A 12,164-nucleotide genomic window follows, 5' to 3' on the forward strand; every position below is an offset into this window, starting at 1 on the left:
CGCTGGCTGCCCTCCCAACAAGGAGTTGTCACTTCAACTGAGGCTCCCCCCTCCCCTTTGGTGGCAACAAAATAATACCCAGCAGGAATTTGGGAGGAGAAAAAAGAGAGTTCAGTTGGCAGGTTCTCAAATGAATGGGTTGTAGTGTCATTGGAACTGAATTGGGCTTGAAACCAGACATGATCCTATTTTGGAAGCATTGTTCACAGGGATGGGAAATGTGAACAGAGGATAAGTCTCTTTAAAAAAAAAAAAAAAGCTCTTTCTCCTTGGCCTGTTAAAGACAGCCTGGTTTAACCTGACTCTCCCATTCTCTCTGAAGGCAAGGGCCAACAGGAAAGGCTAGAGGAGGTCAGAGCAACCTGGAAATTGATCCAGTCTTCATCAGTTGACCTTTGGATCAATAGGGCCCATTTTACTTTGGGTCCTCTCTTGACTGCAAGCCTTGACTAGCTGTCATGCTGTAACCCCCAAATCCTGGCATGTAGATTCATCAGTGCTTTGATAAAGTAGCACAGTGCTCTGGGTATGAGTGAGTATATTAAGTAACAAATAGTTATTGAAAAAAAATGCAAAGCATGTATTGTTCCAGAGACTATGTAAGGCCATTTTGTGAATCAGCAACACTCATACTACATTTTCATCATGGAGTTTATAGTCTTGAGACATGAATGGGTGATATGGCGATCAGGGTGCTGTGAGGATCTGTCACATGAAACCATCATATGTATCGATGGCGGGAAGTTTAGGGAAGAATTTTCTGAGAAAGTGACACTTCACTAATGTCTGAAGGATGAGTTGATATTAGTCAGAAGTTAGGGGCTCAGGGAGAGATTGAAAGGAACATTCTGCAGAGAGATCATGTACCACTCCTGAGACAGGCATAGGGTACATGCCTGAATCTTAAAGGTCATTCTAGCTGAAAGTGGAAACTAGGCGAGTCAGGAGAAGAGATTAGAGGGGAGTGACAGTGAGTCTTCTCCATCTCACATTATCTGTACATTGCCTTAGGGGGTTTCCCTAAAAGTAATGTCAGGGAGAAATTTTAAGCAGGAGAGGACTGTAGGTCTTGCCTTTTACAAAGATAAATTTAGCAAGAGGATGGAGATGGTGCAGAAGCATTTAGCTTCCAGAATTGTAATGTCTACAGAAGAGTAATTGATGGAATAGCTAGTGCTCTTCCCTGATGAAATTCTTATCTAAATAATAACTTAAAAGTGACACAACTTTTAGGAAACGAATCATTGTTAATAAATGTTCATGGGTCTTAGAGATAAGGTTCTTTCCTTATGTTCCCCTCAGTTTCCTCATCTGCTAGGTGAAAGCATTGGACTGGATGATTGCCAAGTGCTCTGATGTTACAAAACCAGCCCTTAGGTGTAGCTAATTCCATACTGCTGCTGTGGTGTGGTTGTCAGTTTCAGATACCAGCTTTTAACTTCAACTTTCTTGGATGATACACTAAGAAAGATAAATGTGTTGAACAGAAGCAGAGCAGGACATATTGATATATTCTCTTGTTGCTCAATTGATAGTTATATCTTTAACCCAATGCCTATGAATGTTTTCTTGGTCAAGGGAATTTTTACTTTTAGCACTAGGTTACATTTATTTCCAGTTAAATTATATGCTTATGGCAGGGTGCCATGAGGGGCCTGCCATCTGTGTTTTAAGATATGACATAACAGTAGTGCAGACAATAAACTAGTTATTTGAATTTTGCAGTCATGTACTGAAAAGATTACTAACTCATTGTGTGGCCTTGGAGAGTCATTTTCCTTCTTTAGGACACACTTTTTCCTTGTATAAAATGGAAAGGTGTGTACTAGATATGTATCTTCAAAAGTGTGTTCTTTTAATACTTTTTTAATGGAGAAAAGATGCTTCACCCTATTTTTTTTTCCTCCTTGGAGATTCACAGTCCAAATATATAGATGGTCTATTTGATTCTAAAGATTTTACCTGATACATCATACTGCCATATTCCTGTGACTCTAGCTAACTCTTCTCTCTGAAACTCAGTTTTCCCATCTGCAGACTAGGCTAGAACAAGGGTTGCAAAACTTTTTCTATAAAGGGCCCAGTAGAACATATGGTAGCCTTTGTGTGCCATCGAGTATTTATTTTAACTATTCGATTTTGACCATCGTGGTCATACATGATATAAAACTGAATGTGAATGGCTGTGTTCCACCAAAACTTTATTTACAAAAGTAAAAAGTGGGCTGAATTTGCCCCATGAGCCATAGTTTATTAACCTCTAGACTGGAGCATGGGCTAACTGATTCCTAATATCCTTGTAGCTCTGACTCCTTCCTGATCTTCTCCCCAAATGGCTTTTCTCTTCCAAGTTTGAAGTCACCCTTCTTCAAACTCTCCCTCTGGCCTGCAGTTCCAAAAGTCATCATCATCATCTTTTGACATGTCTGTATATAAGCCTGTCTCCATTCTCCCCAGCTGCTGGGATGCCTTCTTCTCAGTCTTGTTTTGTTTATCTTAGTAACTACCCTTTTTTTAATCCCTCTGAAGGATTGGTTAGCTGGAATTTTCCTTGTCTTCCTCCCCCAGAGCCTTTGATCTGAGGCTCATAAGCATTTGCTGACAGCCAGACAGAAAAGGTGGAGCCCAGATCCCAAGCCTGAGGGCCCAGAGAGTAATGAATGAAGGCTGCTGGTTTATTTGTATTTCTAATTGGCAAGCTCATTTCCAGATCAGCTGCATGTCACTGCAAGCCGAAAGCAAGAGCAGGAGAAAACTCTCATTTTCTCTTTCTGATTCCAGTGCCCAGGGCTTGTGTCCACCGAGATAGGGACTTACTCTGGTTTAACAAGGCTTGGGAGAAGTTGCTGTCTGGATCAAGCTCTCTGTCTCTTAGTAGTAACTCTTTTTAGGCATTCGGATTGTACACTGTACATCTGTGAGACCACAGTTCACACACTCTCTGATGTACATGATATAACCTCTGGGTTATATGAATATCTTTACACCTTCAACCTTTTTAATATAGCAGAGACCCCTTTCTTTTGTGAAATCTTATAGAGAAGGTCATTGTATTAAATAGAAGCAGAACTGTTCTATTTGAACTGAGAGCCCTACCTATACTCAGTTTTCCTCTTGCCCGATGCATGCAGTTACACAGGTAATTCCTAGAAATTCTAGAATTTCTAAGAAGAAATTTAGCATCTTCAGATGAGATTGCTAACGCAGCTGTAGCCATTCAGAGTTCCATAAGCTCCCTCTTTAACTGAGTTTCAAGTATAGACCTAGCAACAGTCTGAGAACTGACAATAAGTGGGGATGGATGATATGGCTCTGGCCTTCAAGAGTTGACAATATTGTTTAGAATTCAGAAGCAAATGGAAAGGTAAAGTAAACTTAATGTAAGAGCTCATAAGTAAAATTGTTTCTTCAAATCAGAGGGTCTGGGGCCATGAGGAAAGTTTTCCTTAAGAAAGTAAGATTAGAGTGGAGGACTGATGGATAGAAGAAATTTGGAGTGGCAGAGGAGAGAAGCAGGTCAGGAGACAAAGCACGGAGATAAGATAGGCTATACTAGATTTGTAGGTCATGAAAGCAGAAAAGAATGGAGCATGCCCAAATCACCTTCCAGGATTCACATAAAGAAGCAAAAAGGAAAAGAAGCTTGATCAAGGGCACAGGTAAGCAGAGAAAGAACAGGGAAACAATGTCTGTTGGAGAGAGCTCCAACTCCTTCTATCTCATTTATCATTACTGGGTCTATTGGTATCTTTAACCCCGATTTTAAAGAATTAATGACTAGACCCTCCTGAATATTAAGACACTTTTCTGATGTTGCAGAGATATTATTTAGCAGAACTGGGATTTAAGCTGAAATTGACTTGACCCAGAGCTTATGTTTCTCTCATTATGTTGAGTTTCATGGAAAATACAGAACTGGAGAGATTTTTTAAAGGAAGGGTATAATTTGTAAAAGTTGACAGTAGACAGAAGGGAATTTCTGGTTGGGGAAAATATCCTTGAGTATTTACATCACACAAGTTGCTTGGAGAATCATTTAGCTCCAGCCTACCAACTTTAAACATGGGTAAATTAAGGGCTAGAGAGAGTAAGAGTAAACCTAGTGTAAATGGTAGGACAAGACACCCTTCTGGTTTCTGTACCCTCTGGCCAATAGTTTTTCCAAGACATCATTAGTAAATCAGTCTATTATCTTTTTTCCCCTCCATTTTTAAACGAATAGCAGCTCCTTAGCACATGCTCTTTGTGGGTTCATGAATCTGACCTTTTGAGCAATATGGAATTTACTTCAATCTCTTTCTATTTTGTGCTTCTCCAGAGACCACAGAACTTGGTAGCAAGAAGGAACTCAAGTCCATGCCCTTCATCACCTACCTCTCAGGTCTGCTGACGGCCCAGATGCTGTCAGATGACCAGCTCATCTCAGGGGTAGAGATTCGCTGTGAGGAGAAGGGCCGCTGTCCTTCAACCTGCCACCTTTGCCGTCGGCCGGGCAAGGAGCAGCTGAGCCCCACCCCAGTGCTGCTGGAAATCAACCACGTGGTACCACTTTACACCCTCATTCAAGACAATGGCACAAAGGAGGTGAGCTCCCCTGGCCCAGCCACCATGTCACACCTGACCAACCCTCCTACCTCCTGCCCTTGTAGACTCTTTGTCCCTGGGGATTGTTACCATCAGCAGTAGCTACAACATCGAGGTGATTGCTGGCATCCATGATTCTTTTTCATGTTACAAATACTTATATAGCTTGGTGACACTAACTTCTGTAACTGACAAGTCCTCAATTCTCAGTGTCTTAATACAGTGAAAGTTTTGTTTATACAGATTCATAAATAGATGTTCTCACCAATGGGTAGCTTCATTCTGAGAAGTGGTTCAGGGACCCAGCCTGTTAGATCTTGTGCTCTGCTGAACTGATGATGCTGTCATGGTCACTGTGGAAGGAGATAGAAGATGGAGAATTGGTTTTGAAAGTTTTAAATGGGCCAAGTCTGAAAGTATCAAATGACATTCGAGCTCTAACCCTATGGATAGAAACTCAGTTATTTTTGTCACCTGACTGTGCAGGGAAGACAATATATACTGTATGCCTAGGAGAAGAAATGAGAAAGGTGGAAACTGAGTCTGCATAAATTCTGTGTTTGGGTTATTTAATCTAATCTGCCTTCTAGATCTGTGATTTACATACAAGCTTGGGTTGATTTACATTAAACGGTTGACCTCTGACCTCTAACCACATATTATTTATAAATGTTGTAGTTATATATGGTTCATCCTAATGCCTATATTACAACTGAGGAAACCACAAAGATGTTAAGTGACTCACTCAAAATTGTTTTGTTTCATAACCTGTATGCCTAAGAATGAAATGATATGTCTTCTTTTCCTCTTCTGTGTCTCGTTATTTTAAACTAGGGATTGAATCCAGGGTTGTTCTACCTCTGTGCTATATCCTCAGTTTTTTTTTCTTCAGTTTTAATCCTGAAATAGAATCTCACTAAATTACTGAGGGTCTAAGTTACCATGTCTGTGATCTTCCTGTCTCAGCCTCCCAAGTACTGGCATTACAGGTCTGTGCCACTACTCCCAGCTGTCTCTCACTTTTTAACTGTAGTATTCCAGAAGTTGAAGGGATCATAAACATTATTTGGTACATTAATTTTCAAATTTAGGATTATGGAACACTTTTACAAAGGCAACCTTCCAGGAACCTCAATCCATAAAACTGGGAATAGTGGTGCTACTACTTCAGTGAGAAAAAAGATAGCAGATAAAGCACCTCATACTTAGTCTCCACTCTTCCCTCCACAGCAGATCCCAGATAGCTCTGGGCCTCCAAAAAAGTCAATCTGCTAGACCGCTGCCTGAATCCAATAGAATGCTATGGATTTTGTGCCTCTCCCCTAGCATTCTATTAGGCCATTGTTGAAGGCTGTTAGGTGGTCAGATCAGGCTTCAAGGAAGCAAGGAAGCAAGTCAGGTGAATGACTTGAGGAAGAACAAAGTCTGTGCAGAGACCAAAAAAAAATTCTCCATGATTCAAATCAAGAGATGGAGCAAGAAACAAGATGAGGCCAGAGGGATTGGAAGGAGCCTGGTCACTTAGGATGTTGTAAACCGGGTCATGGAGTTTGAACCTTATTCTTAGGGAAATTAGATGATGAAGACACATTATATGCAGGAGGTTTATGGGATTAGATTTGTGTGACAGGAGGAGCTCTTTATTCATAACCAAAATTAACACCAATATGGGAGCAGTTAAATAAAGTGTGGAATATTCAGGAATAGTCATATAGTAGAATATACTATAGTAGCCCACATTAATGGGCTATAGTAACACCTATCAAAGAGATTTTATGTAACACAATATTCTTTCTCCTTTGTTAAAGCGAAAGCACATTCACACACACCCCCCAATACACTATCTTTTATAAATAAATACATCTGCAATAATGCTATTTAAAAAGGGAAGCAAACCCAGCATGGTAGCACATGTAACATACGTGGAAAGCTGAGACAGGAGGATAGCAGGTGCAAAGACAGCCTCAGTGATATAGTAGTACCCTTAGCAACCTACTGAGATCCCATTTCCAAACAAAAAAATTAAAAGGTTTAGGGGTGTAGCTCAGAACTAGAATTCCCCTGAATATAATACCCAGTACCACAAAAAGAGGGAGGAATCAAGGAAATGAGGCCCACAGGAAATGATGATAATCATGATTGAGGAGAGGCAGTGTAATGGCACAAGAGAGCATGTCATGTTGCAGGTAGGTAGTCAAGTTTATAGCTGGCTTATTTGGTGGTGGATTTATGGGAGTCTATTAAAGTGTTAAAACCAAGTAATTCACTTAATAACTAACTAAATAACTAGATGAATAAATAACACCAAGCATGGCACAGCAATGTGCTTGAGTCCTGAACCAAGCATCACAGACCAATTCTGTACATCAAAGGTTCATAAACATTAACAACTAAACTACACGGGTACATCTCCATGCCTCTGGCTGCAGGGTGGGAACAGACTGGGGGGATGTTCAAGAGAGCAGGGACACCTGTGAAGAGGCTGCTGAACTTCAAGTGAAGAGCTAAGGGGGTTCTGGCTAATATGTCAGTGAGGACCAGAAAAGCAATCTGTTGGTGGCTGTGGAGGACTGGCTCTCTGGGGCTTTGTGAAGATGCTTTGAATATCCCCATTAGTTGCCCTGTGAATTCGCTTCAATGACTGCCTTTCTGGCCACACGATGTGGAACAATAGAAGCTAAGTCATGGGACTTTTGCAATGTGTTCTTGGCATGCATGTGGCAGAAGGGAGGGTAGTGGTCCCTTTCCTTTTTGCTCAGGATCCAGACTCACCTTTGCCTGAACTTCATGCCAGCTTTGCTCATCATTGTTAAAATGTCCAATATTTTGGAAATTCAGTAAACATTTCTGAGGCTAGTTAATGTTATCACAAAAATCCCAGGAGTGTGTAAGTGATCACTAGATGTCACTGTTCTCCTTGCAGGAGGCCCAGAGAAGAAGACATACTACTCATTCATTTATTAATTCATTCAGCATTTGTGAATACCCACTCTATGCCACATTCTGTGTGATTTCCTGAAAAATGAACAGTGTGACAATTGGACATGGTCTTCTTCTTTTAATTCTATCATGTGTACAATGATTCTGGAAATTGAACCCAGGGCCTTGTGCAGCTCGGCAAGCACTCAACCGCTGAGCTACATCCACAGCCCCTATTAGTCTTTGTCTTCATGCAATTTACAGGGTTGTAGAGAAGACAGAAATTCATAAGACAATCACGCAAATAATTAAAGTCAGATTGTGCAAATTACTTAGGAGATGTCTAGACTAGTGGGTTGAAAGTGTGTGACAAGGGGCCTTTGGGGTCACAGGAGGTTTTCCTGAGGAAGTGACATTTAAACTGAGTCCCTGGGGCCATGTGCATAAAGTGTATGTAGGGGACTGGGTTTGGGGGAGGAGGAGGAGGAACATGAGAACATCATTGGTAGAAGGCCAAGCTCCTGGGAAGACTTGAAGTGTGAGCAAATCTAAACCATTTGAGGAACTGAGCAATGAGATCCAGTATGGGTCTCCATGAAGGATGCTCCTCATCTCTGCAGCCTCTGCATGCTGAGGCAGTGCCACACTGATCAAATGTAAAAGGGCCTTAACCAGAACCTGAGGGGCCTGGGCTCTGATGCTGGATCATAGGAAGGCCTGGTGCAAGTTATTTTTCCTTTTCTGGGCTTTTTTTTTTTTTCCCTACTGAAAACCCACAAAGGTTAGGTGAGTTTTTCCATAGAAATTTTGTCCACGTAGGAGCAGATGGTATAGACTCTACACTGGTAGGGATAGGATCCTATTTCAATTTGCTCACAGTGTGATGCTGAATGATAGCTGACAACCGTAGTTTCCATAGCTAGGCAATGTAATTTCATGATCCTATCTTCACAGGAATCCAATGAGATAATGAATGCATAGTGCCCAGCATGTAAAAGACAAATATTATCTATGATATTGATAAAATAATGTTGTTCTAAAATTTCTCTTTTCTTTTTCTGTGCTTCTTTTGTTACTTACTCATCTATGTAGTACTTTTGTTCATACGCTGAGTCTACATACATGGCGTTTAAGAGTAGGATCTTCATTTTGTATAGGAGAACCCATTAGTTGACTCAAAGAGGTAGGTTACAAGTGGATGGATCTTAGGAGCATTTCCTCATTTTATAAACATTGCTGGGGCTCAGACTCTGTGGATAAATAATGCCATAGTTGAGCTTATACCTGAGTGAAAGGATTTTCTTGTCCAGCAAATATTCCAATGAAGAATGAAATTTCTATGTGAGAACTCCTGAGTCCTTAAGTTATATGAGGTGCTGGGTAAATCCCTAGACCCTATTTCATGGCATGATCAAGGAGTAGCAGAGAGGGGCTATGACTCACCTGAGGTTCATGGGCAGTTATGGCCTCTGATTCTGGATGACAGCCAGGGTGAGCTAGGAATGACCTTGGAGACTGTTGAACACTAGCTCTGTGGGTGGTTGGGGTCTCCCGGGGTACATTCCAGTGAGCATATTGGGAAGGGTAATGCCTTTAGCCTCGGCTGGAAAGGACTCCCTCATTATACTTTGTGCTGTGGTTTTGAGCAGGCAAAGCAGGAAAAAAAAAGTCTTTATAATGGAGAATTTGATTAATGCATAAATCTCCTCCCTCCACCTGTTAAATGGCCCTTACACAGCCCAAAGCCACAGAACTTGGCTCAGCAAAACTAGTGCTTAAATATACAAGACTCCATGTGGTTGTTAATTTAGCCTGTGGGTGAAGCAGAGTCTCCAAGTGGGGAAGACAGAGAAATGTCACAGAGAAGAGCCAGACAGCTGGATTTGAATCCTGTTCCTGTAATTTACTGGCTATGTGACCTTTCTTAGACTTTTTTGTAAAGTAGGCTTTAGAGTATCCATCCTTATCCATTTTAGAGTTGGGATTTTTCTGTGGGTGAGCTAGAGAATCAGAACACCAGAAATCTGAACTAGACTCTGTCCTTGATTCTTATATGACATTAGACATGCTCCCATTGTCTAGATCTGACCTTTGTTTATCTGTATGATGAAAAATACAGGCTAACTTCATCCAAGGTTCTCTTGGCTCTGTGATAAGGTCAGCTATAACTTCTAAACAGAATACAAACAATATTTTTTTTTCCAAATCTGAGGATGGAATCCAGGGGCATTTGACCTCTGAGCTACACCCCTTTTTAATTCTTTATTTTGAAACAGGGTCTCACTAAGTAGCTGATCATCTGATCTTAGCCTCCCGAATACTGGGATTACCAGCTTCACAAAAAAATACTATAAGGTTGATACAGGCATATTATGGCCTACCGTTTATTTCTTATGACAGAGACAATACCCTTTACTCCTAAGGTTTAGAATTAAGAAGAAAAAGACATACATGTCATGTACACCATACTAATGACTTATTAGATAAGAGAGATAGAAAAGCATGCTCTGTTTATTTTGCAGGTCAACATCTTTATTTCATGAATAACAGAACTAAGGCTTTGAGATGAGGAATGCCTTTTTCCTGGTCACACAGCCAAATATAATTTGACATAGCCAAGCCTTCTGACCTCAAAAGTATCTTTTGTTTCTCTGAGACTCAATTTTCTCACCCTTGAAATGGGTGTTTGTTAGTAACTTTCCCCACAGGGGTTTCATGTTGAAAATTTGAGTGACCATTTGCTAATATTTGGAAAACTATAAATGCAATAGTGTGTGTAATTATTTTTCTAGCCCTTAGATTTCCTGACTTATAATCCTGTGAGCATTTTTCTTCTCGTTCTGCCCTAGGAAGACTCATATATAATTTTGGTCTTGTTGTGGTTGTCTGATCTTCCCTGCACATCCTTTTTCTCTGCCAGGAAGTCTTGTTTGCTACATTTCTACTTCTTGGTTCAAACTGAAGAGATTCTAAATGATTATTCTTTGAAAAGAAATTAACAAGCAAGTCCCCTCACCCTAATTGTCACAATCACTACCATCACCACATCCATAACAACCACCATTATCACCACCATGATCTCTATACCACTCCCATCTTTATCATTACCACAACCATGATTACTACCATTGCCATCACGACCACCATCACCACCACCATGATCACTGTATTATTCCTATCACTGTCACCACCATCATCACCACCACCATGACCATTACCATCACCACCATCAGTGTATCCCATGATCACTACTCCCATTCCCACCATGACCATCACTGCACTCATACTACTCTCACTGTAGCCCTGTTTTTACCATCTTGAATAAGTTGCTTAGCATATTGCCAAATACTATGCTAGGAAATGTCATAGAGGGGAATCATGTGCAGACTGTGCCTGCAAAGAGCTCACAGTCTATTGATGAAATAGAAGCTACAAAAGCAATGATAGTCACTTGTGTCTTCTACATTAATGCATGATTTATTTAAAAAAATAAAATGATAAGCTTTTCAACAATGTTAGGAGACAAATAGAAATAAACTAGAAGAGGAAGAATCTGGCAAAAAGATCTGGATGGAAGGGAAGGTGTATAGAAAGAGAGTAGATAGGCTTGAGGGCACTTTATTGATGAAGTTAATATTTATCAGATGTATATACTGGGCTAAGGGCTTTGTATGCTTTATCTCATTTAGCCATGCAACAACTTATGAGACAAGTACTCTTATCACCCCTATTCAACAGATTAGAAGAGCGAAGCCCAGAGAAGCTTGAACTGAGGTCTGTAAGATACCAAACCTAATCTAGATCAGAGTTAGAAAGCTATGACCTCTGGGACAAACTCATTCTACTACCTGTTTTTGTAAATTAATTTATGAAACATGGTCACACACATTTGTTCACATAATATCTATGGCTGCTTCCTGCCTATAATAGCATAGTTAAATAGTAGCCATAGAAAATAGTCTGGTGAATGAAGCCTGACATATCTCCTCTCTAGTCCTTAAGACAAAAAGTTTTCCAACTCCTCCTCTGGACTGAGGAATGTTAGGGTTAAAAAAAAAGATATGTCAAATATTATGTACCAAACGTATAGAATAGAATAATAAGAATAATTATTGAGCGCCAACTGCGTGGATTTTAAAACATGCTTTATGTGTACTAATGTATGTTCTTTTTATCATATAGCAAATTTAAAGTGTGCACTATTATGTTTATTTCACAAATTAAAAGCTAAATTAAGATGTATGAATACAATGCACCAATAAAAAATTTTAAAAAGGGTAAATAAAAGCTAAACATGGTAGTGCATGCTTGTAATCCCAGCATTCTGGAGGCTGAGACTGGAGGATTGTGGTTCACAAACAGCCTTAGCTACTTAGCAAGGCCCTTTGCAACTCAGTAAGACTCTGTTTCAAGAAAAATGAAAAAAGACTAAAAAAACAGGGCTAAGGGTGTATTTCTGAGGTAGACTGCCCCTGTGTTCCATTCCCAGTTCTGCACACACACACAAAAAAAAATGCTAAATGAAAACCTGAGGCTATAGAGAAAAATAATCTAAGATCACACCACTAGTGAGTTGCAATGTATTTAAATTCAAACCTAAGATGTCTAAGTCCAAATTTTATGTGTGTAATTAGTTACTCTTGTAACAGATCTAAAAGATT

At 40.1% G+C, this 12,164-nt stretch overlaps 1 protein-coding gene across 7 annotated transcripts in view; it reads left to right on the top strand.

Moving 5' to 3' along the window:
- The window catches only part of ASTN2 (astrotactin 2), a gene marked incomplete at both ends in the record, with an annotated part of 976,717 nt that overhangs the window by 773,455 nt on the left and 191,098 nt on the right, over nt 1–12,164 (top strand). For 5 of the 7 annotated variants that reach the window (XM_080708339.1, XM_080708335.1, XM_080708337.1 and 2 more), the window contains one exon: nt 4,319–4,584. In XM_080708339.1, coding sequence (XP_080564465.1) covers nt 4,319–4,584 — 266 coding nt within the window. Of the gene's footprint in view, nt 1–4,318; nt 4,585–12,164 lie in introns of those variants that run through there. The other 2 variants (XM_080708340.1, XM_080708341.1) reach the window with 1 other exon arrangement.

The sequence above is a fragment of the Muscardinus avellanarius genome (genome assembly GCF_963383645.1).
Source record: "Muscardinus avellanarius genome assembly, chromosome: 13".
Classification (NCBI taxonomy): Eukaryota; Metazoa; Chordata; class Mammalia; order Rodentia; family Gliridae; genus Muscardinus; species Muscardinus avellanarius.